This window comes from Netta rufina (genome assembly GCF_964035555.1).
Source record: "Netta rufina genome assembly, chromosome: 5".
Taxonomy (NCBI): Eukaryota; Metazoa; Chordata; class Aves; order Anseriformes; family Anatidae; genus Netta; species Netta rufina.
The window spans coordinates 60,420,780-60,447,058 of record NC_140128.1 but is presented as its reverse complement, the minus strand read 5'-3'; the positions used below and the strand labels follow the sequence as shown (position 1 = coordinate 60,447,058).

The 26,279-nt window shown below is 46.4% G+C and overlaps 1 protein-coding gene across 1 annotated transcript in view; it reads right to left on the bottom strand.

The window, feature by feature from the left end:
• The window catches only part of ARMH4 (armadillo like helical domain containing 4), a gene marked incomplete at its 3' end in the record, with an annotated part of 47,554 nt that extends 22,112 nt beyond the window's left edge, over positions 1-25,442 (bottom strand). The window contains exons 1-4 of the mRNA XM_084287230.1: positions 24,071-25,442; positions 22,627-22,833; positions 21,266-21,484; positions 7,826-8,077 (exon numbers count right to left, since the gene is read on the bottom strand). Of these exons, the coding sequence (XP_084143356.1) occupies positions 7,826-8,077; positions 21,266-21,484; positions 22,627-22,833; positions 24,071-25,409 (2,017 nt within the window). The 5' untranslated portion in view covers positions 25,410-25,442. The remainder of the gene's footprint in view (positions 1-7,825; positions 8,078-21,265; positions 21,485-22,626; positions 22,834-24,070) is intronic.
• Between the last annotated feature and the right edge of the window lie 837 nt (positions 25,443-26,279).

Below are 26,279 nucleotides of genomic sequence, written 5' to 3'. Positions count from 1 at the left end.
CTCCAGCCTCTGCAGCACAGAGCAGTGCCCTGGCTAATGGACCTTACCCCTTAATTCAGGCAGAAAATTAAAAATTCAGATAAATTACCTGGAGTAGTAAGTGCCGAGCCATGCTTCAAGGCAGACACGTCCAAATTGTAAGACTGCCACTAATGGATGGATGGAGCCAGACAGCTGGAGAAGGTCAAAACGTTCAGCTGCTGGTGGGATCCCACACTTTGGGCGAGGAGGATGGCAGAGCCAAAAAAATAATGCCCTCTACACCTGCCCCCAGCTCCTGGGGGCAGTACTTGAGGACTGATAATGAGTAGGCTTAGCTAATCTTACCCTCAGATGGTTTTAACTAGAGGCTCATGGCAGGGCTGCTGTTTCAAAGTGATGTATCAGAGGAGGTGACAGTGCTGCTGTTTCTCAACATATGCCAGCAAAAACGTCAGGGCTAAAATATCAGCTTGAAGTTTCCTGCTAGAAGTTTGTGTAGAAAGGCCCCTGCTGCCTTCCCCTTCCTTTTGATAAATTGCAGGCACACTTTCTTTTACCGCAAGCTTTATTTCACCTGTTTCTGACAGCTGTTTGCTTCCAGAGCTGGGTATGAGTGACCAAGTCTCATATCTTCTGTTCCACTCATTGCTACCGCCTTCTCTTGGTCTTTATTTCTGCTCTGAGGACAATGTCAGAAGAGCTCCCTATAGGAAGAGCGTGGCACTGCCAGCTCCTCACCTTTAAAACACGCAGGCTGCATTGGCGGTGGGACAGCAGTCTTGTGCCAGATGTAAAAACGCAGCAGACACGATCCTCAAAGCACTTCAGGACGAAATTTGACAACAAGAAAAGGCTGACTGATGTGAATTATTCTCTTTTGGGAGCTGCTCTGTCATTATAAAAGCGTATGTCACAACAAGCCAGGAAAGAGGATCGCTGTTGCTGAGAGATATTTGGATGCAAAATTTCCCTTGACAAGGCAAGCCTGATTGAATATTAGCCTGCTGTAGGACTGAGGTAAAACCACGAGCAAACTCTTAAAACAGTTAAAACGAAGTAATTCCAAACAGCGCACATCCTTACGAGGAACAGAAACCAGAGATTCATGCACAGGCTGACGATTGGAGCTTTATTACCGATCTGGAGAGGGAAGGAAGCTAGTGAGGAGCATATGGAACCGTATAAATTACTTGAAGCACCCAGGAAGACAGTAAAAATAATCATCTCTATTGCCGAGACTGCTCATTTAAGTCTGCAGCCGTCTGGAAGACAGACCTCGCGTGGCCAATGCTGTGCGCAACAAAACATCCATAAACACACACGGGGCAAAGCTAAAAGGGCAGGACTGCTGCGAGCAGCCACGCTTTGAACAAACACACCACGAATTGCAGCTGCTGCTTATCCTGGCTCCTGTCAGCCACTCTCATCTGGGACTTCTGTGTGCTCGGTCCCTTCTGTTGGAATGGTGGCTCCGTCTTACCAGTGTTTTTTCTCCCATGTGTGATCCCTTGTACTTTATCCAGGGAGAAATGCAGGTGCAAAGTCCTTCCTCAGGCACATCAGCTGGAGAATGGCAATGCCCAGGCATCGCTTCCTGCACCCGACACAAATCCCTGCTCTGCTAAAGGATCCCTGTGAAACCGCTGGGGTCACTTGGCCTCTCCGTGTTTTTCCTTGGCACCTGTAAGACATGGATAACCTCCCCAGGGTAATTAAGAAGATAAATGCATTAAAGATTAAAAGGCCCTCTGATATTCCAATAACGCGAGCTGTAAGAGTGCTTAAAATAGATCCATTTGGGGCAGCAATTAAAGAACACACTACTAACTTCTGAGTCTCAGATTCTGTCTGCCTAATGCTGGCTATTTTTGCCCACAAAAGCATTAATCCCAGCTTCCTGTAAAAATGTCATTTCAAGATTTTACCATCTTCCGCTACTCTGCTGCTGCTGTTCTGCCTTACCACCACTAATCAAGGTGATATAGGTTGCATGGTTTATGTAGTATAATCTGCAGCCACAGATCTGCAACACAGCTATTTTCTGTTAGTCAGAGCTGCAAATATGTTTATTCCTTAAAAAAACCACGTGCTTCCAATAGCGTGTATTTATTAGGTAGCGACAAGGCACTTGCATAACGGAGACAGTTTTATGGCTTTCCATTATCGTATGAACCAAGATCATACACACAAGTACACAAAACAAAGACTGGGTGTATATTTTGGAAACTGCATGTTGAGAATGATGTTGACACACTTCACAACTTCTTTATAACTCTGCTGATTTTTTTTATATGTTTAATTTCCCATCTACAGCAATGGTCCAAACTCCACCGTGTACAATACCTACATGGGTAGATGGAAACCAGTAACAGATGCTGTGGTATCTAGCAACTCATGGGACTTCTCGTGAGCTGCAGCACGATCACATAGCCCTGTAACATGGTACTGCTGTTGCCTTGCTACGAGGTTGTAAGGCCTCAGGACAGAGGCTTGTCAGGCTGTCTGAAATTTCCTTGACCTACCTACAGCTTTGTTTTTCTTGATTTAGCTGCAGCAGCATTTTTTTTCTACCTGACGGTGCCTATGGCTATTATGTTTTACTTTTGTTTATTTTTGTACAGTACTGAATGGTTTTAGGACTCTAACATAACAGTTCCATATGGGAAAACACATGCCAGGTATGAAAAAAAATCCTCAAGTAATGGAGATACAGTGCTGAGCTCTGCCATAAGACAGGAGAGTGCTGGCACTGGAGTCCCCATGTCCATAAGCAACACGCCAATGGTCAGCTAAAGAAACATAGACCCGGACAAAAATGTTTTAGGATAAAAAAAAGAGAACATAAAGAGTATCTAAAATACATAAAAGCCACCATAAATAGCTAACTGAGATGTAATATGGAGCTGCAGATCAATAAAGAAAGGGCAAGATGAAAAATTGTGTCAGTAAACGCATAAAAATGACTTTAAGTGTATCCTAGAGTGAGGAAGAAGGAACTATCAACATGAATATTACATTCCTCCAGGCAAAGGACTGCAGAGGTTGCTGACCCCACGCTAACGAGCCCACCACTAATTCCAGAATGGAGCCACCGACCTTAATGCTAACAGATGCAAGGGAAGGCTGAGCATAACACCAGGAAAAGGCACAGAAACCAAGAAGTGTAGGTACAGCAATTGTACCAGCACAATTATTTCTTTTTTTTTTTTTCTTTCTGTTATAATAGCTATATCTAGTCTAATAATAATTAGACAGTTAAGATTTCATTTATATTAGCAGTAAATTCTTGGTTTTAGGTATAGATGAGATATGCCTTCTCTCTGCCCATAAAACAAGATTTTGAGCACAACAGGTTCCTCTGTTAATGTTTTTGGTTCAAATCCATTTCTCCTCTGTTTACTGTTACCTCATATTAGTGGTGGCTTAGGATAAGCAACTGCTGGGTTTCAGTCAACATCTTTAAGAACCAAATTCCACCATAACCCTTTACGTAGATGATGTGAGCCATGTATTCAAAAAGTCACAACCCTGTAAGCCTCAAGAAGCAAATCCCAGCATTGCTCCAAACAACTCCATATGTTTTGAATGCACAAAGCAAACTCACTTTAAGCCCCAAAGCAGCAAAGTTAGAGGATTAGCAAATTATCCTGGTCCTCCTCCCCCTACCTGATTGTGGACCAAAAAATGATAAATTTTTATTCATTCCCAGAAAGCCCAAGTTTCCTGCTCCTCTGATGTTCTCCAAACAGTTTGTGTTCACCTGCTACATGCCACCCAGGTATGAATCAAAAAAGCAGACAGGTCATCTCAGAGGGATCCCAAAGTACTGCCAACATGTCCTTTGCTAGCAATATCTGGAGACAAAGCATTTGAACAGGACACCAACAGAGATCCCAAAGCATATTCAGACCTTCCTTCTCCAGAGACACAGGCCATCAGAGCAGCGTTTGGAGGATCAGCTTCTATTTTTTTTTGGTCTAAATATTGCCATTTAGAGAGTCAACTGATGTACTGTAAAACTGACAGCCTCATTACTGGTGGATATAAATTGCTTTTGCTCAGCTGGAGTTAATGTAGGACCATCTGACTTCCCAGAATTGACATTTTTAATGATCCTCTTTCTCTGGCATTTTTTCATTGACCACTACAAAAATCCAAACTGTCTCTTGCTTTGCCAAGCTGTCTGTGGATCAAGTCACTCATTCTCTAGGGGTTTTCGGCATGTCAGCTATCAAAGTAAACTCAATAATAACTGACCTGAGTATAGCTACTCCGATACTTCTGGACTCTTCTGTGCTATGGATTTTAGAGTTAAATCTCAAAATTCTGAAGGCCAGAGGAGAGCTGCACCCCAGGAGAAGGATGTATGTGCAAAGCATTTAAACGATGGAAGATGCCAACTGTAAAAGTTTGATGTTTAGGGAGCAAAAGAAAGAGAATCCAGAAGAAACAAGCCCATTCCTCTTCTCCATTTAGCAGAACAGTGACAGAAACAAACACAGGGGTAGAAAAATTGACTGCAGTGTGTGTACCGTAATTTACTCCAGAAGAAACATCTTCAGTTATCTCCTAGAGAAACCAGTCATTAATAAAGCAGACTGCAGTAACTTCACAGGATCTGTTGCAAGATATTGAGTCAATAATCTGCAAAATGAAGTATACAAATCCACATTGTCCTGGCCACAGAACTGCATTGCCCTGTCTCCTCTGGTGTACCCTTACCTTGTACCTCGCTGGGTACTGTTACCTTTCTTCAGGACTTCCCTTACTGTGCCATATCCCAGGTTAAGCAGAATAACCTCCCCTCTAAGCCATATTTCATTTACGCAGAATGGGAAATTCTTCACTCCTCAGCACTGCTTGTGGATCTCAGGGAAGAGCTCTGCACCTCCCTGCCCACTCCCAAGACTCACCGTGGGCTGAGACAGGCAGGTGCAGCGTGCCCTGGCCCAGATGGATTCAAAACTGCAGTCCTCCCTTCTCCAGAGCTGTGACTAGGGATGTACAGTGGTTATGAAGCTGTCTTAAAATGAAAGTCAAGTTAATTTTAGCTGTAGAAGAAAAGCACTTAAAGGAAATGGATTTCAAAGAGCTACCTTTGGAAGAAAAGCACTTAGAGAAAAAGGGTTTCAAAGAGTCTATGCACGTGTCCAGCACATCTGAAGTTTTACGAGCCCTTCACAGTACGCCTGGTCTCTCCACACACTCCAGCAGAACGATGTGGGCAGAACTTTTGGCCTCTTGTCAGGTTTGGGGTATGTCTTTTCTTCTTAACAATCCACCTCCTGCTGGCACAAGCTATATATTTTTTTCCCTCCTGTCTGTTCTCCTTTCTGAGCACCCCTGCTAATGTGCACCATAAAGAAGCATGCAGCCAGGACCAGATACACACAGAGCACCAGCCCTGGCTGTGCACACTCACCCTGGACAAGGGACCTAAGAAAAAAAAACCCACTTGGCACAAGTGGGAAGAGGGGAGAAGGAGCCCAGCACCGCTCACATCTGCCGTGGAGATGCTCCAGCCTTGTTGGTATCTCCTGCTCCCCATCCACTCCCAGCATAGGACACTGTGAACACATGGGTTCAGTTCCTTGCGTGGCCTTGGGTTTTCCAGGTGAGCTGATGCAAGTCCTTGGTTTTCTTTGTGCCTCTGTCTAAAGCACAGATAATTTCCCTTCCTCTTAGGAGCACTGTAGATGGGGAAGATGAGCACATAAGCACACTCTAGATGGGGAAGGAGCCGATATCAAAAAGACGTTTAGGTCATCTAGCCAGAAAAAAAATAAATGGCTCTTTATGAAAGTGTTTACCTAGTAGAATAAGAGAGGTGAGTCAAAGTATAGAGTGATCCCACCGCTCCCCCTCCTTTCTCCACACCATCTCAGCACAGAAGTCCTACCCAGCCCCTGAGGATGAGCTCTGTTCACCCTCTCCCTCAGGGCTGCTTGCACGGACTGCAACAGCTTCAAAATGAAGGCAAGCCAAACTATTTGGAAGCAGTGATGCATAACTCAGTGAGGCACTTACACAGAAAGCAGAAATTCACACCTGCCCAGTCCTTCAGGTGCCTGGGCTTTGGCGCTTTGCAGCTGAACTAAAGTGACAGACCTCACAGCAGGCTCCTCCAATTTGCATGAGGGTACATAAAATACATGTGAGGGACAAAAACCTTGTGTTTTGCTGCACAGTCAACGCATTCCAAGTCTGAGTTTTTTGGAAAGACAACCTTGCCAAGGTCTAAGAAAGAGAAAAGGTGGGAGAGGATGAAGGCTGCAGGATGCAGTAATAATAAACATCAGAAACAGAACTGGGTCCCATACGTTCAGAAAAAGATACCGTAAGGAGCATCCTGCTCTAGGATAAGGACCCCTCCTAACAAATAACAACACAAGGAGTGTTAAAGCTACATGTTGTTTCACAGCCCAGCACCACTTATTTTCTGTGCATAGTTATTAAAGCCTCCCCAGGCAGGGAGGTTTGTTGCACACCAGGGTACCTTCAGCCTCTGGCAGCTGCTTATTCTCCTGCCTTATTACGAAGGTACCTGATGGGCATCATAACCCCATGTTTCCTGTGCTTTTCCTCCCAGCACTGTCATGTATCTCTCTAATCCAGCTTGCCAAAGCCTACGAGAGAGCCACTAAATATTAGAATTATTCCCCTGACACAGCTCCTGTCCAGCCTGGTGGCACAATGGGACATGTGTAGCAGATCTGACATGAACCACCCAAAACAATGCTTTTCAAGCAAGAGTTAGTGGGACAGGGAGATACCAGACTTGATGCAAACTCAGCCCACAAAGGTCAACGCTCCCACAGGGCTCTTGAAATACGTTCTTTGATTCATTTCAAAGGAAGCCAATATCACTCAAGCTGGCTGGAAATAGGACTACATAGGGAGAAACATCAGGTCATGTCACATTTATAAATCCAGGGGAGGTGACAGTTGATATAACTCAACATATAAGAGTTTTGGGGTTTCTGCGTTTGATGAGCCTCTCAAAACAGCTAGGTCACTACTAGTCACACAGAGACTTTCCCTACAGACGTGGTTCAGCTCCCACTGATTCACCTGAAAGGTTCCCCCTGCTTTTGATGGAGTGTGGCTTGGAAATTGAATTTGCTACAAAATGATCCCAGTACCCTTCCCAAGTACCCAAACTGGGCTAATTCTACCTTGTCCCACACCAGCTTTGACTCACGTCAGATGGACAGCACACATGCAAACAGGAATCAGCTAGTTCTAGGCAGAATAAATTAGTCCAGCCATAAAGCACAAGGTCTATACATACAGTGGGAATAAACTATATAAAGTTTTATACAGGCCTCGCAGGTCTGTCTTGCTTAACCACCACGGGGTCCCATGCCTGGACATACAACACTGAAGAAATGTCAGAAAAATGGCACATAAAAGAATGCTGCTGAACTAGCAATGGGCTGATTAGCAACCACCCTATTTGCTTCATCCTCACAGGACTTATAACCCCGCACCAACCCAACTCAGGCAAAGGGCACTGAAATTTCCCCAGGAGTCTCACCTGAGCAGTATTTATTTTTCCACCCTCGGAGCCACACAACACTAAGCTCTGGGAATGAAGGAACAGGTCTGGAGTATTCAGAAAGACTCTCCCTGAACTAAAACCTCAGGGCACATCACCTGGGACCCATCCCAGTTCGTCACTGGGGGAGGGGGTTTCCTCAGAAACGCTCCTGCTCTGTGTTTAGCGACAGAGCTTGAAGGCCAACCCATGAGGCCACCAACACAACGGGATGTCCCATGCAAAGTGAAGAGCAAGAGACATGTCCACCATGAGGATAAGGGAAGAAGGGACCTTTCCGCTTACCCAGACCCTGGTTCTGCTGCTCCCACTCGATGGTATCGGGAACCTGGTAGGATACCCCGGCCAGCTGGGCCGCGGGGTTTTCCAGGCCAGCTATAGGCTCCTGGGAGGTCTCGCCTGGAAGCGTGAAACCCGGCAGCTCCGTGTCACCTTCCAAGCTTTCATCCATCGAATCTAAGTCTTTGTCCTCTTCATCTTCTTCTTCCTCCTCTTCTTCTTCCTCCTCCTCTTCATCCTCTTCCTCTTCCTCACCCTCTGGACAGAGAAAGACAAAAATAGCATCAGGAAAGGTCCCACAAGGCAGAAGGTTCTTACATCTCTATCAACGAGCACCAAGACAGCCCGCTGCTACCACCTCTCCAAAGGCAAAATTGCACCTTCCCTTTTAGTTATAAAGTCTCAAGAACTTCTGAAGCCACAAGTTCTGTCCAAGCTATTTAATAGCTACTAAGGGAACCACCCACTGTGAAAAAACAGCGCCTGGAATAATGACATAATTGAATTTTCAGCGGTTAATTTTTCAAAGCTAAAAAATAATGCATAATGTTCATGCACTTTACCTAATTTACACAGTGTTCTGCTCAGCCCTTTAACAAAAAACTCCTGGAGCACCCAGCCTGGGTGAGCCATCACCCAGCAGCTGAAGAGCTGGTTTAGCTGGGGGTTGGGGGGCAAGGACCAAATTAACAACTAATCGCCCAGCCAAAGGTCAATAAGTTGGAGCAATAAGTTGGAGCAGCTTGGGTGGGACACCCCAGGGGCTGGATGTGTCGAACCTGTTGTAAGTAAAGCAATCTGCACCTTATCAATTGTGTGATGTTTCACCCTTTTCCCTTCTGCTCTGGGATGCAGTGGCACTCCAGCAAGGCTGCTCCCCAAAATAACCAAGAAAATAACTAGGGAACTTGGGGGGATCTATTTAATTGGTGGCTATCCAGCTTACTAATTAATGGGGGGAGATGGCCTTTATTTCAGAGATCAGGACACCTAGAGAAATCAATGTACATCATAAAATCAAGGAGTTCACAGTGCTGTTACATAGCATTTCCTTTCCTTCCAATAAAAAATTTGCTTTAAAGCACTGCATGTTTTTTTCCAGCTCACCAGACAGGACAATTCCTCTTGCCACCTTTCAGTTTTAGCCCTGCATTTCATACAAATGAGCTGCTACTTGAATTCCGCTGCATCATTCTGCTACAGCATGTCTTTTGGTATTTGGAAAGGAATGATCGCTCCTGTAAACAATTACACCATGCAGAGCATCTAATGGAGGCTGCAGGGATGTAGTTCGCCACTTAAATTCCCATTACATTTTACAGACAGCTTTTGTCTTATAATGTGCCCATCATTTCAAACCAACATCGGAATTTTCTCTCTCAAGCTGCATGTTTCCATACAAAACACACAGCCTCTGTACACACAAGAACAGCAACCAGAGAGCGCTTGTAGGAAACCTGCAAAGATGACTTAAAGTAGGTCTTTTGCCTCTGTTGAGAGCAACACAGCTATAAACAAAAGATTTCCAAACTTCAATAGCAAAGATGCTAAACAGCCAGCACACTGGAGAACGGGACCACGAACACACTTTCCCTAGATGGACTGGATGAAAAAGCAGTCAAGAGAAAACGGGGATCAGATTTTATCTCTGAAAAACTAGCTTGGAACAATGTTTTCAGAAGGTTCTTATGATTTTAGCAAGCTAATTGGAGGCACCTGCCAGGAGCTAATTTTGAAGGAGCAGATATCCATCTCTGCACCTCCAAACCCTAGCAGGCAGTCAAGCTGAACGCCTGAATCGAAGTGCCAAGGCTGCTTATCACATCTAAATCACCCAGCCACATCAATCATCCCACAGCCACAGCATAAGGATGAGAATAATGCATAGCCCTCGTAGCACAGCCACGGCAAGGAGGAAAAAAGGGCTCTTGACTCGCTTCCTTTTCTTCTCTATAGCTCGTTCACATGCCTGAAAACAGCTTTTTAACCCCCCATCCCAAAATGCTAACAGCTTGCCTTCCTGCAAGGTGCAGCACAGAGCACCACTTGGTGGTCACAAATAGGAATTAATGCTTCTAAAGAAATGCAAACTTCACAAATGTCAAGATTTCAGGTGCAGAGGCACACCAGGAACCTGGCAGGTACGGACATCGCACCCAATAGTACTGTGGGATAGGAAAGGGTGCACACACCACAAAGCTGAACCCCAAAAGCTGCAGGTTTATGCCTCAGACCAGAGCCTTTTTACAAAATTACATTTCTCCTAAACCACCCTCCTTGGACATTCAGAGCCCTCAGCAGCTGCTTCAAAGTTAACAAGAGACTGAAAGGACCAAAACCAGAAAGGCCAGCAGATTCAGAAGGCACGTGGGTTTCCACCTGCACATTCAACCCCTCGTGAATTATTTTGTGTAGCGTGCTTGTGCATATTTGCAACTCTTGGCTAAGGTTCTTGTCGTGGTTTAACCCGACCGGCAGCTAAACACCACGCAGCCGTTCGCTCACCCTCCCCCCTCCCTCTCTGGGACGGGGGAGAGAAATGGAAAGTGAAGCCCGTGAGTTGAGATAAAGACAGTTTAATAAGACAGGAAAAAAAAAATAACAAAAATAATAATAACAATAATAATAATGATGATACAATGGGGATAATACGAAAGTAATAATAGTATGTACAAACAAGTGATGCACAATGCAATTGCTCACCACCCGCTGACCGATGCCCAGCCTAACCCCGAGCAGTCCGGCCCCCTCCCCCCGGCTAGCCACCCCTATATATTGTTTAGCATGACGTCAGATGGTATGGAATACCCCTTTGGCTAGTTTGGGTCACCTGTCCTGGGTCTGTCCCCTCCCAGCTCTTACTGCACCCCCCAGCCTGCCCGTTGGCAGGACAGAGCAAAGGCTGAGATGTCCTTGGCTTAGTATAAGCACTGCTCTGCAACAATTAAAGCATCGGGGTGTTATCAGCACTCTTCTCATTCTAAGCCAAAACACAGCATTCCACCAGCTACTAGGAAGAAAATTAATTCTGTGCTAACTGAAACCAGGACATTCTTCTTGCAAAGGAAGCAAGATAAACGTACAATGAAATGTATCTCACAGTCAAGGCACTAATTCTGACAAAAAAAATGCAAGTATGTTTTTCCTGGCTGCATGAGGCTATCCAAACCAGGCACTTGGGTACAGAGCAGGTGTATGAGCTCTTCTGAACATCTGGCACTAGTCACAGGTGGCCCCTTGCCCACTACAGCAGACATGCACACCACACACAGCAACTCATACTTTATTTTCTTTGCTTGCATCAAATTCTAACTTTTACTTGTGACACACAACATGAATCTAACAAAGCTCTGGAGAGATGACATCCTATCTCTTCTCCCTATGAGCCCAGGGCTTCAGCACCAAAACACAGTCCAAGATGCCCACAGTTTCTCCTGGAGTAAGGAGATTAGTCTCATCTTCAAGAGTGGAAAAATGTAAAATTTGTCACCCTGACAGACTAAATAAGCAATGTATTCTGTAACAGGGGCTCACTTTTTCCTTCCTTGACACAGGGAGGAAAAAAAAAAAATCAAGAAATTTAACACCTCCCTGCTGTGATAACAGTGCAACCTAAGCAGCAGGAATCCCCATAAAAATGAGATTCCGGCTTCATCTGTTAAAGATTTTGGCTTTAGAGGACCTGACAACCCTGTAACAGGCATTGAAGCGCTTGGTTGTGGAGAAGGTGTAAGAGAGCACCAAGAAAACAAATTTGAGACAATAAAAAGTTTTTAGGACCGTTTGGTGAAAATGCCTTTATTAATAGTGTGCAGAAACAGCAAAACAACAATGGCTGGGCTTTATTGTGTGGTCAGGGCTGATTCATTAGCATCCCTGATAAAATCCACAGCATGGGATTGGCTAGCCTGCAGTAGCAAGAAGTCCTTCGTGCCCTCACAACCCCTAGGTAAAGAAGGGTGGGGACCCAGGACCTATCCTATGACAAGGGGAGCATTGGGCCAGTTCTTCCTCCTGGCCCTTCCAAGGGGGAACAGCCCCTCCATTCTCCACAGATGGCTTCAGCCAAGCTTTGTACTTCTTTACAGTCTTCATACAGCTGCAGAAAGCCACGCTCCCCCAAAGCAGGAGTAGATCCACGTTATTCAGTAGTAATAGCACAGGACAGTTGCTGTAAGCCCAAGCTGCTGACAGACACCATCAGCAAGGCAGTGGAATGTACCAGCAGCCCTCCCAGCAGTAGAAACAGGCTACAAAGGCACTGACAGAGTTTTGTTTTTTTTTTTTTTTTTTAAAAGTATAACACCATGTAACAAGCTGGAACAGAAGCACCCTTATCATAACCCCACTGTAGTGAGCGGGGCTTTGAGGTGAAGATATCAGCACTGAAGATGGATGTTCAGATGTTTTCCATTAACATTTACAAATGCTTTTATTCCTTAGAAGACTTTAGAACTCATTATTTGTCAGATTTCATGCACAGGAGAAATATTTTACTATTCCCTGAGCAGCAACACTCTCACCAAACATTAAGAGTCTCTTAGGCTGCAGTTTTATCTGTTACCCAACACCACAGGGTCTGAGTGCCTAAGAGCATCTAATGAGTGCCAACTATGTTGTTATTAATCAGAAGCCAATGCTAATTGGTTTCTAGCTGTGAGCCCACTTCTTGCATAACTTCTCAAGAAGGTGGAGCCCCCTCCTGTGCCAACACCAAGCAAAGCAGCCCAAGAGCTGAGTGACTGCTGCAGAGAGCTGAAGGAGACCTAACACCTACCTGCATGAGGTACCTGAGAACAACACACATCAGGGAACCCAGGGGCTGCTTTGACATCTGCAACCACCCCAAAGACAAAGGTGGCACACACCCCACAACTCATTTTCTGCCCTCATCCACTCCCACCCACACGGCAGCACTGGGCCTTGGTCACACACACACAACATAGGAAGCAGAGCTGTGTAAATAAGGATAGGGTTAGGAAGGCCCATGACTACCTTCTCTTGCCAGAAAAGGAAGAAGAGGCACTAAAAAGTCTCCACCAGCTCTTTTCTGCCCATGTACTTGCAGTGTTGGAATACAGCTCATTTTCTGCACTGCTTTTATGATCACAGCTGACTATCAATCCACGAAGACCTTTCTAGGAGAACTTTCATCATTAATCTGTTGCTTTCCTGTGATCAGTAATAATGTCACCATCTGATATTTCCAAAATGCTGCCAAGAGCAATCAGTTGTGACAGAACCCAGCGTGGAAGGGGAGGGCTGGCAGAAGATGGGCTCTGCCCTTGCCCAGACAGCTTCCTGAGCTGGGTATGAGTGCCCAGGGGTTCACTGGCCACAAATCTGCAGGGGTTTTGTCCTGATAGTTCAGCTAAACCCATCTACTTCCACGTAAAGCTGCCTAGGGTGCCTGCAGATTCATTACATGACTGTAGCCGCTTTTTGCTGTAGAAGAGGTGTTCACAGGAGGAATTCAACACCTGGCCTGCTGTACAGATAAGGAAAGGGAATACTGGGAAGAACACATCTGTTGAATGGGATCCTATCTCACAAGGCAGGGCACTAATCCTACTACTATCCTAAGTTTCAAAAGGAGAGGAAACATCCCAAGTTTTTCTGTAGAAGAATGTCCTTGCAACATCTAGGAGAGGCAACAGGGCAGCAGTTCTGAAATTTGGAGCTCCAGAATGTCTTCAGCAGCCACTTGCCAAAAAACACTCCGCAGAAACTGGTCCCCAGCAGAGGGCCCTATGACATTGCTAAGACAGTAAAAGGAGAGATTTGGATTCCGATCCTAACCTACCCCCACCCAAATCTGAGGCAATTCACACTTGTATTCAGTTCTGGTTCATCTCATTGCAGTGAAGCTGAGGCACTGAAGAGCTCTTGAGGGGAAAAAAAGGCAAAAATGTGCAGCAGGGACCATGGGTCTGCTTCTGCATTAAGATCAGAAGTGATCATTCCTAAAAGCTGTATTTCCAGCAGCATTCACCACAAAATTGCTTTCACACTGAGCCAGGCTAAGGAGTAGATTTAGCAACGCAGTGCTATTTTAGAGAAAAAAGATGAATACTGCAGAATAAACAGTACTGACTAACAAGTTAGCTCACTAGTTCGCTGCAGTACAGCTCCTCTAGTCTGGGGTAGGCAGTTGCTGAGCTGCCAACCAGTTAAAAAAGAAAGGTGATTTATCAAATTTTAATCAAATGAGGGTAGGTGAATCAGTCCAGATTTAACTACTGTGACCTGTAAGTGGATAGACCAGAGGAAGACAAATAGAGAGTTTACTTCTCTCAACAAAATGCTTTTATAGTGAGAAGAGCTGTGGGCATGGCATTCCCCTACCCCAAAGAGGTCTCAAGCAGAAATGTTAATCACACTGGAAGTTTTGATGGTGCCTCTTTAGAAGTCTCTAATTCAACTACACTACTTACTAAATGCCTTCTTTACTCTTGGGCTGTTAGAGCTTCATTTTCTAGGCAAATCCATGGATGCAATCAGCACAGATCCATCACAGATGGATATAGGACATGGACTGAGGGTGGATCTGTTATTATGGGCCACAGCCTCCAGGATACCAGTTACCTCAATTCCTATCCAATGCCATAAGGTAGGATGACTGCAAGCCCACTCCACTCATTTCTAGTCAGAGCTTCACACCACTGAGCATGAAGCTCTAGGATTATCCTGACAGAGGCTATAAACTGTCAGAGAGGTTTTGAGAGAGCTAAAGCAGTTCAGCATGGTTTGCCTTGCACCTGATGCCCAAAGCTCCACAGAGAAGCCTCATGAGCAAGCCTCCTATGTGTGCTGATGGACCCCAAGCATCAGTGGCTCCAGAGAGAAATTTGATAGAAGTGATCCTTGCAAAGCCCTCAAAAGAAACTGCCGTACACCTCCTTACCTGAATCTGCCTCCCCAAAGCTGTGAGGGTGAACTAATCCCCAGATTAGAAAATAAGAACTAATTAAAAAACTTTCACCCACACACTCCAACTACCATTCAATAGCCACTGTAGGGGGTTCGTCATTTTTTGTTCTAGCTGAAAGACAAGCATGGGAACGCTACAACATTTAGCTGGTGTTTAAGTGAACTCTAATTTTCTTGGACAAAATAAGAAGTCAGATAAAGTTAAAAAGTTTCAAGCATAGCCTGGCCAGAACAGCAAGCAGAGAGGATCAGACTGAACCAGGCCATCTAAGCAGCAGGAGGCAGAACAGTGGCAACCAGGATCATGCCTCTAAACATACCAGAGCAAACACAATAACAAAGACTCTTTCCTCCTCAAAAGGAGACAGCATGCAGCTTATTTTCTGCCAGAGAGCTGGACAGACACATGCTAGCTCCCAGACATCTGAGAAAAAGCAGTGACATTAAACCACTCCTAGCAATTCTTACAGGAGTTGCTCTTAAAAAATAAGCACAGCAGATACAAACTTCTTGTACTTGGAAGTACAAAGCCATAAAGTGCATCTCCTTTGGCATACCCAGTCACTTAAGAAGAGATGTGTTTTTTGTGGTTTTAGTTAAACTAGAGCTGCCAGCACACCTGCAGCAGAGCAGGACAGCTGGGCCCATGTCTGCCTCTCTCTGCAGGGAGTCACCAACAAGGCCTCACGCAGCAGGAGTTTCCTTGCTCCTCTTCTAGCTATCCTTCAACTAGCCTAACATCCTCTTAGCTGTTTACCTGAAAGTTTCTGACTTTAAGGGCTTGATCACCCTCTACACCCCTTGATTTCATGAAACAAAACATCACCAGATTTGATTATTGCTGGTGCTTCAGTCAAACAATGTACTTGGGGTAAATATTAAAAGGCTTGGTTTTGATATAAAAAGCTGTCACAGCTTTTTTCCTCCCCGATTTTTCACTACAAAGGAGAATCAGGGATGAACTATCATCTACTGTGAAAGACATCAAGGTCAACCTGCACCAAAGGGACAGTTCTCATTTAGTAACAACAATATACTAGAAGCAATAGGAAGTATGTACTAAATATTTAGTTACTAGTTCATCTTGCATGTGCTTTCTCTTAAATCTTCAAATTCTTGCCAATGTAGTTGATACCCAAATGATTGTATCAGGCTAGTTAACGTGCTGGGCTAAGTACCCTTCTTATTTACACCCCTGCAAACTCATTTAAATTTTTACTGGGGTTGCAGATATTTAATGAGGCATGTCTTAATCCACACAATGGTGATCCACTCAAAGCCTTAATTTTCATTAAAAATTATTCTTCACATCCAAAACAAAAGAGGTTCCATGTACTGCAACACAGCTCAGAAGTAAGAAGAATGAAGTTTAAAGAATACAGTTTAAGGGAAAAAAAAAGACCTAATCTACAAGTTCTGAAGTGTTTTCCCAAATAAAGGCAACTACTGCCTTCACTTTTAAGTATTATGCACAGCTTGGATGTCTCTGCACAGGAATAAGACCAAGTGGAAGCACAGAACTGCCAAAAATAGGTAGAGAAAGGGGAAGAATAGGAGAGCTCACTGAAATTAGCTAAGCCCCACTGTATGCTGGAAGGATAAATACAGGTACATAGATCAGAGCAAAGTGTGACAGGAAACGCTGAAACCCAGAGACCAAGGGGGCATCATTACAATGTCATGAATATAAGGTCAAAACCTAAAGCTTCATACTGACCCTGTTCTGGAGCAGCCTTTATTGTAGTCAAAGCATAAGAATTAAACCTGCAGCCAAGATTCAGCAAAGGGGTGCCCTACAAGTGCAGGACACTGGATTTGCTAACATCAAAGGCAGGTCCAGCCCCTTGTCTCAGTACAGCTGAGGGACTTTGCATTAGGCAGGCATACAGCAGCTCACAGGGAACACTGTGGGCTGTCCTACACAGCAGGGACCTGGTACTTGTTAGATGGTTGATCCAAAAAAAAAAAAAAAAAAAAAGTCTACCAACTGACTGGTGTTTTGTGTTTTCCTATAGAGGTCAGAAAGCTTTTAGAGAAGTCTGAGGGAAACACTTCCCTTAAGTTATGTTACAACACCCAGGAGTGCAGCCTCCCCATTGCTCAAGACAGGTTCCTGAGCCTGTACCTGGCTCCTCTGGTGGCTACCACCAGTAAGTGACTGTACAACAGACCCAACCCCACTGCTCCTTGCATTTTCACACCAGCACAAACTGGTGTTAGGAACCATGCTCAATTTATTTGCCAAAAAAAAGCAAGGTGAAATTCCACCCTGAGGCAGTTGTTACTCAGCCTTGACTCACAACTGAACTTCATCTCCATACTTACACACTCAGACTCACCCAACACAGCTCTTGGCTGAACCTTAGTTTCTCAGCATGCCTTCCCAGCCCTGGGATCATGCCTCCACATTATTGACAAGGACTTTGCCAGCTACATGGTGAGAGCCAGCCTGATTAATCAGGAGCACCTCTATTCAAGAGCTATGACTACATTCTCCTCCCTCCAGAACAGAAAATTTAAGTTGCCTATTTTCAGAGATGTTCCTGACACCATACAACAGGCACTAAGTAGAGCATCTTCTACAAGTATCTTCCCCATCCAGCAGCCTACGTGAAAAGCTGAACTGTGAAAGCAGCTCAACCCCAGCAGCTATACTTGAAGCAGCCTAGATGACTGAACTGAAACCAGCTGAGGGCTTACACACTGCTGTAGTCATCTGGAATTTTTTGAAGGAGTGCATGAAAAATGCAATGGGCATATGAGCCTGCAAAAACAGACCCTTCTTTTTAATTACCTTTAAAACCCCCCAAAAGAATATAGTAAGAACCAGATTGTGTCCCTCCCTCCATCCCAAAAACACCACCACAAGTAAACAGCATCTAAATCCCCAGTTAATACTGGGGTGGGCCAAGCTGGAGGGATTGGGCAGTACTGAACTTGGGCTGGTTTTCACTGTTAAATTTAGATGTAGCAAGGGTTGATCTAACATGCAGGAGTCTAACAGCTGAAGAACTTGCAAGTTAAAAGAGAAGCTGCCTAGGAAGGCAACCCAGCACTGACATGTCTGCATCTCAAAGATATTAAACCTTGCAGTCTGATGAATATCAAGATATTACCTCCTTCAGCCCTGCACATCTTGCTTCACAACCACCACCCCCAGCTGCCTAAGCAAGGTGGCAGCATGCAAGAAAATCCACCCTCACCAACAGCCACAGGCAGCGGTGCTGCAAGCTGTCCACACTGAACTGTTTTTTGGATACAGGTTGTGATGGGCAAGGCATCACTCTTAGCACCAGGTCAGTTCTGTACTTGCTGGTTTAGGGTTAGCACAGGATAATATGACATACAAAGTTCTCCTAGGATCTTCTGCTTTGCTCCGATGCTTCTCCAAGTCACATCCTGCATGAACCAGTGACAGAAGCTGCTTGATGAGTTGAGGGGAGCCAGCTGATGTTGTGCTCTGTCCCTCAAGGGCTTCAGCTAAACACTGCAAGGACCTTGCAGAACAGAGACTGTGACAGACTGCTTGCCACTTGGGGAAGTTATATCTGCCAAGTGCTGCCATGCTGAAGGAGTACAGCATCCCTGCACAGGGCTGATGTTATGGCCAAGGAATCTAGTCCTGAAGTAAAATAGTTCATTTTAAAAGAGCCATTTCAAGAAGTGTGTTGGGAGGTTTACACAGTGGTCCTGAATAGGCAAGTTAAGCTAGATTTTCTCTTTGGACCCTAACAGCCCCACAGAGAAAGCTACAATGTTAAGCTTCCCAGAGAGATGCTCAAGTTCTGGGCACAGGAACAAAACATAGAATTAAGTCTCCCAGACAAGTAAGGCTCATCCTCTGCTGTGTCCCGTTCCCATACCTTGTAATCCCTTTATAGGATTTCCTTGGCTAAGAAGGGCAAGTAAAACCAGTCTCACCGCACAGTCAAGGTAGGAAGACATTTGGTACTCAACTAATCTCTCCAGGGCCCACTAGAGATGAGGATAAGCTCATCTAGAAAGCTATTCAAAGCACCTCATGTTTGTCTGTGAAACTTGAGGGTTTTTTTGTTTTTGTTTTTGTTTTTTTTTTTTAAAAAAAGCAGTTTTGCATCCAAGCCAGGCAGGTGAATATACTGAGGCAATTAACTGCAGGCAGTTTAGCACAGATGGTCCCCAAGAAACCACACTAGCTGCACAGCAGGAGTCCATATTTAATGATGAACCAGGCAAAGCAGCCAGCCCCACTGAGGGCTGGGAGGCCAGCTGATCTCACTCAGCTCCTTGCACTTCTTCCACAGGTCAGCAAGGCACAGCCTCCCTGCAGAGGGTCAGAGTCTCTCCCTGGGGACTCCACTGTACACCTGCAGTGGTGTCCAACCTCACATCCAAGAGCCTGGGCTGGTGGGCTGGAGTTCCATAGGAAAGCACTCCCAAGCATCTCATCTGTGGCAGCACATAGATATTTGAGTAAGCACTAGGTACTGAAATTCAGAAAGGATCAAAAAGAAAAACCAAACTTCCATACACCACTCCACCATGTGAGGGAGGTATCCACTAATTGCCATTAGAAAAAAGAAATATCAGAAAAAACAGTTGCAGCTCCAAAGTTTCCTCTGTACTTAATTGGAGCAGCAGCATCCCCAGGCAGAAAGCCTGTCCCCAAGTGGTATTTGTCCCATTTTACAGGACATAGATTGGTGATGATCCCTGACACCAGAGAAAGTTCTGGCTCACTGCACTAAAGTCCAGGTTGTTATGAAGAGTTTTAGACCACAAAGAGCTGTGCCAGTTGTCAAAAAACACACAGCATGCCAAAGAGCACCACATACCTCAGATGACAGGTACCTGCAGAGCCTTGCCTCAGAGCCAAGAAACCCACAGGCTCCAGTTAGAGCCCTCATTTAGGAAAGCTGGTCCTAGCCACAGCCTGCACCTGCCCTCAGAGGGGCTGGGGGCATATTCAAGAGCAGAGTACGCAGGCCTGCAGCTGCATAAGAAAGCTTAGCAGGAATGCAAAAAAAAGTTAGTCCTATGTATGAGAAGGCTTTTTTTTAAGGCTATGCAGAAAGCCTCATTAACAGGAGGACCAGTGTGCAGTTAAAACAGAAATCCTCTTATCTTCTAGTGCAGAAAACCAGGCTTCCACAGGAGATCCCAGAGGACTCAAACTGTTTAGCTTCCTGAATCACACAGCCCTGGCTAAGCAGGGACCTTATTTCCCAGCCTGAAGATCACGTTTTCATCACACCTCCCTCTCCCCCTGTTGCCACCATCAGGGACACATCCCTGCATTGCTGGATGCAAGGAAGATTCATCAGGGCACAGAGCATGCGCTGTAACTCCTGGAAGGAGTCAAGGCAAGCCTGACAAAGGGCAGGAGCTGCAGCATCTCACACATGCAGCGGGGAGGGCTCCCTGCTTCTGCTGCCCTCTAAACTTACCAGGAGTTAAAGTTATCGCTTCACATGGAGAAAAGATGCTGATTAGCTGTTGTCTGTGGCACCCTACCTCTATTCAGAGGAAAAATACCATCTGGCATGCCACCCCTGGAGGGCTGCCAACCTTTGCAGTAAAATATGAAGGCAGGAGAAGGTCAAGATAAAGGAAGGGGAGCAAAACAGGCAGAAAGATTAATCCCTGCCAGGTGGTGTCAGCCCAGACACTGGAGTGCAAAATTGTAGATGGATGAGCAAGCAGAGAAGAGTTTAAGTAGGAGAAAGAGCAAGAAGCACAAGTGAAGCAATTCCCTACAGGAAAGTTAAAAATAAGCTGAAGAAATATCAGGCCTGAGTTGCAGACAGGCTCCAGAGTAGAAATCACTTCAAAAACCTGCCTGTCAAATACCCATCAAGAAAGAATTTGCATCACTGAGTTCCAAGCACCTGAAGGCCAGCAGACAGGGAGCAGAGACTCCAAACCCAGCAGCAGGCAAAAGTAGTTTAAGAGAAGGGAGACCAAGGGGTGAGGTACAACTAGAGGAGCCAGGGGCAGGAGAACAGCTTAGCAGGCAGTGCCAAGATGGGAAAATATCTCAAAGGGGCTGCATTCTTTACCCCTCCTAGCACAGAGACATGAAGACCACAGATATTGTACCACTTGCTCTGGTATGGTGAACACAGGCAGCCATCTCCTGCTGAGCACCCCCATCTGGGGTGAGGGCTTCAGCAGTGTGGCAGGGCCTCTCCAACTGTCTGAACGTGTTTCTGTGACTGCCTGCCTGGTACAGAGGTTCTGCCCACACCAGCAGTTAGTGGTGCACAGACCCAGACCCCACTGCAGCTCCCCCTCCAAGGAAAAGCCCACCCCTCCCACCACAACCACCTGAATTTCAGACATCTTCCACAACACTGCTCACTGCTAGTCTCCTGTACCACCTGGAAAGGGGACAGGTTGTCCAACAACTTTATTAGGAACAGCAACATATGCACATAACTGTGTGCCAGACAGACCGACTGGGGAGCCCATGCTGTCAGGGGAAGCGTGCCTCCCCACACGAAGCCTCCTGCCTTTTCGGCTGGGGAGCAGCAGTACCTTCTGACTCCAGCCGGTCCAGCCCGTAGGTTACAGCCGTGCTGATCTTCCTCACAGCTGGGAGAGCTGTCCTCCTGACAGAAGAGGCCACTGATGCTGGAGTTACCAGGACCACAGTTCTGCTGGATGGTCCTTCTGTATATCCAGGCTGTGTAGCAGATGGCCCGCCAGGAGCTGAAGCAGTCGTCTCGCTGGTGACCAGGATCACATCTGCAAAGTCTGCATGGGACAAGAAGCAGCAGCATTTTGGCACAACACTATTAAAATCACCATTTAAGAACAAGCCCCTTAATGAAAGCTTCACAGCTCAAATACTTGCATCTTTTGATACGTTTAAGTGACTGTACTGTAATGAAAGCTTTTCCTCCAGGACAGCCAGCTCAGGAGGTTCGCCCTTAGTGAGAGCTCAGCTAGGAATTACTCCCATTGCTTTGAGGACTGCCAGACACCACCCCACAGCAGGGTCAGAGCACTGAGACACTGGGTGAGTTCTGAACCAGTGACAGATCTACATGTTTACCACAAAGAATCACAAATTCAGTTAATTCTTAAGTCCCAGAAGCAAATTAGTGGTAATTGCTGGAGGAGCCTTCTCTCCCTCTCTCCCCTGCAGAGCAACCCTACTGTAAGGGATACATTGCAAATGAATTTCTTCCTTTGATGCTCTGCACTATAAGAACTACCAGAAAAGTTGCCCAGCAGCTGTTTCACTGCAGTGGGACTACAACAGAACTGATCTCAGTCAGTTTTGTGCCAAGGGAACCCTTGCTACACTCCTGTCAGGGCTCCTACACATACCTCTCAAGGTGACACCAAGCTAGTAAGCAGCAGCTGGAGGAATATAACTACTTAAATTATGTCTGTATGAGTTACATCAACCCTGAACACAACAGAATCAAGAACTCATTATTGCTCAGTGTGAGCTAGATCCTCACAAGAAAACCCCCTTATACCACTTCCATATTCCAGCCTTAAACTTCTCTGCTCCTTTAGATTGAGCATCAAACCAGAAGTAATCCCTCCACAAATAGGAGCTGGCTTAAATGATTAAGGCTAAAAGTCAACTTGTTAGCAAGAATAGATGTGGAGGTTTTGCTTGGTATTTCTAAGATCTCTACTTCACTGTTATTTGGAGCAAAAATTCTGCTCTGCTGGTGTATATCAACATGATGGATCTGCACAGTCAAAACACAGCAGCAGCCCAAGGCTAGATGCAGCCTGCAGAAAGCTAGGAAAAAAGCAAGTTTGAGTCTGGATGCTGTGTGTTAAGATTTCAGTGTCTAAGCATCAATACTGATTCCAGATGTAGTCTTGTGTCTTGTGGGGGAAACAAGCCTGCAGAGCAGGAAGCAGAACCCTACCTTCCACATCGGGAGGCTTTGCTGTGGAGCTGCCAGCTGCTGTCAGCATCTGGGTGGCACCAGGAGCAGTTGGCATCTGGGTGTCCTCCCCACTGGTTTCCTGGGGCAGGCTTGCAGCTCCTGTTCCCTGGGGAGCAGCGGGTGCCAGCGTCACAGCCAAAGCAGCATCAGCCTCCTGGGCAGCAGTTGTCACCTCCTGAGTAGCACCTACAGCAAGAACAAGCATCAGCACCAGCTCATAGGACAGCTGCTGGTTTGTGATCAGGCAGCAACAGAATTAACACTTGAAGGATCAACCCCACACATTAGCATTTACCAAGCCATGGTGCAAGCAGCAGGTGCAGCTGTTTTATAGTGTAGAAACAGAAGAGACCCCCTGTATAACAGAAGGGAAAGCAGCAGAATATGTCCACTTGGTTAGCCAGCCCTTAGGGACAAGTGGACCTACTGTTGAATACAGCACCACAGGCCCATGGTGAAACACCCCTCAAAGCAAGCAAGGCTGCCAGAAGGGTACTTTTGGTGGCCAGTTCTTAGAGCTAAACTCCAGCTTTGTAGAAGGGTTTATTTTCACTACACAAGTCTTATTGATAACTGCTGTTTCCCCAACACCTGGGAATAGCACAGGGGAACCTGCTGACAAGTCAAGTGGTTATAAATTAATCTAGAAATTAATTGGTCTATTTTCAGCACCAGCATGCAATTAGCTTTCCATCTTTTACAGCAAGAGCTATATTTGCTGGATGCAGCAAGGGGAAGCTTGCCCTTGCCCTCCCCTTTGCCCCTGCAACCAAAAAGGCAAGTTTAGAAGTGTCTAGCAATTAAAACAGAGTCCTAAGCCACAGCTAACATCCCTCACCAGCCTAGAAATGTTGCTGCCCCACAACTGCCCAAACATTTTCCCCAGCATTTTAAATACAAGTGGAAGTATTGTCAGTGGGCTGAAAGTGCCATGGATGCAGGTAGGGCAGCACAAGCACTGTAGGGTCAGAGCCTGGCCACAGCTTTGCTCTAGGGCAAGGACACAACCAGGAACTTCAGACATATCCTTCATCCCCAGCAACCACAGTCTTTTGAGGCCCAGCTTGCCTGTTTGGTGCTAAAGCTGTCCTCTCAGCATGAGGAGGAGAGCAGGCAGCTCAGAGCAGTGGCTTCACATCACTCAGGGCAGTGTAGCACGCAAGTGACCATGCCAGCCTGTGCTCTGGGTACAGAAACACCCTACAGCAGGAGTAGGCGATGGATGCAAGTTACCCATTCAAGCTGTTACCACCAAACAGAAGTTCACAGCCTTTCCCCTAAAGGCGTGTCCCACCTCTGCTGCAAGTAGGAAGATCACACCTTTCTTTGCTTTTATCTCGATGAAAGGAAGCACAGACTCACAGGAGCATCCCTCCTAAACCTACACTTAGAAGCAAGTGCCTGTTAACAAGCAGGTTTTTACCTTTCATTGAGCTTTCCAGAGTAGAAGAGAGATCAGATGCATCTGTCATCACAACAGCCTCTGACTGTGATGGAGGGATGTTCTTCTCCTCTGCTGTGACCACATTTATGTTTTCCAGAGAGTTCAGACCAGCAGTATCTACACCTGGCAAGTCCACTGTGAGGGGAACATCGCTGCTGGCTGTGGAAGTGACCAGCTCACCATCCCCATGCACTGTTGGAGCTGTGCAATTGCTCTCCTTGGTGAGCCCTGGAGTTGGTGGGGCAGATGCTGGGGATGGCACCACTCTCACCACATCCTCCTCCTCACTTCCCAGGGGGGTTTGGGATGCTTCCATTGCCACTCGGTCCTCTCCCACCTCCTCATACTGCATGCTTCCCCCTTGACTTATATTCCCTGGTTTTGTGTCATCCCAGTCAGGCAGCACAGAGCTGGTAGGGTGGCCGGTGATGGTGCTAGCTGTGGTGGGCAGCTCTCCTTGCCCAGCACCCACATCTGCCTCCAGATGTGGAGAGGCCTCAGTGGTCACAAGCGGGTGGCTCGCAGCAGTGGTTCCTCGTGCAGACAGCAGCCTCATAGTGCTCCCTGTGGTTAATTTTAGTGTTCCTACCTCAGAGCTTGCACTTGAGGCCTGTGGGGTTGGGATGAGGTGGTCACTCACCATCTCCAGGCTGGGAGTGCTGGGGTGCAGTGTGGGCACCCGCTCGCTGTGGGGTTGGGGTGCAGCTGAGGGGTGCAGGCTGCTCTCTGCTGTCCCCTCCTCTGCTGCTGCTGTCACAGAGAGGGGGTTTGCCAAGAGGCTGGCAGAGCCCTGCCCTACCTCACAGTCCTCTGTGGTAGCCTTGCTGATGGGGCCACTGACAGATTCCTCCTGGACAGAGGGGTTCAGCGTGGTCACAGCTGTGGTCAGCATGGCCTTGAACTCTCCGCTTTCATCCAGCTCTGATTTTGTAGGGCTGAGCTCCTTCTCTTCCTCAGCAGCCACTGCCCCAGCAGGGGTGCTAACACCCAGGCTCTGGCTGCCAAGGAAGACATGGCTTGGGCTTACAGGCTGCATTTCTCCTCCTGCAGTGAAGGCTTCATCTAAGGGCATCCCAGATGGCTTTGCTGACACTCCTGACGGCTCTTCAGAGGCAGTTTGCTCAGAAGGGCCCAGGTTATTTAAGTTTGGCATGCTTGTCCATTCGTCTTCTACCCCATTCCCTGCCCACAGGCCATGCTGGACCTTTGTCACATCGCTCTCCTCTGGGAGCGGAGAGGCAAGGCATGGTGGCCTGGAGGACAGGAGCAAGATGCAGCAGGTGACCACACAGATGTTAAATCCTATTGATCTACTCATCGCTGAACAGAGGTGTGTGCAGAAGTCCACAAGGCTGACAAGTCCAAAAAGCAAGACCTAGAAAGGGGAGAAAAGAAACCCAGATTACACATGTTCATGTTTGAAAAATCATCTGATTACTCAGGGCATGGGGTCAATAGAAGGTTATGGAAGTCCGTGGCCAGTTCTGTGCAGATCCCTCCCACACATTCCAATCAATGGATCCCCATGTCTCATTTTATTCTTCCTAACCTACCAATTCAAGGTCTTAAGTAGACAAAACCAAATCTCAAATTGAGGATGCAGACCTTGCCAAGCTCTTGCCCCCATGGAATGCTATGCTCCACCCAGTAGGCATCAGACTTGCAAGTAACCATTGATGATGTTTGTCCTTCACCAAGTCTAGAAAGGAGATGTGAGGCTTGTCAGGGCTGACCTGTTATGGAAAATCCTGCCTGTAAGAACTACTCTTCCCTTCAAGCTGCAGGGGGGATAAGGGATACTAGTGAGGAAAAGCTGTGGCTGTCAGAACCACCCTCGGTCCTCATGGAACTAGGCAAAGGTTACCTCTGCTCATGGACACCAGGATGAGTCATCTTCCCCAGCTTGCTATACTCCTCCACACCCAAAATCAGGGTAAATATTACCCAAAATGTAGGTAAATATTATTTACATTTGTACACACAGTGCCGTAGCAAGCTGCCTGGCACTGCTTTGTTACACAAGGGTGCATCATCCCTCCATACCCTGTCACACAACCTGGTGACGCTGTGCAAGAGGCAGCCTCTGCCACAGGGTGAAGGACTTCAGAAATACCACGTTTGTGCTAATGGATCTGACACAAAGACCCTGAGTCCTGCTATTCATGTACATTTGTCTCATCTTCTGGAA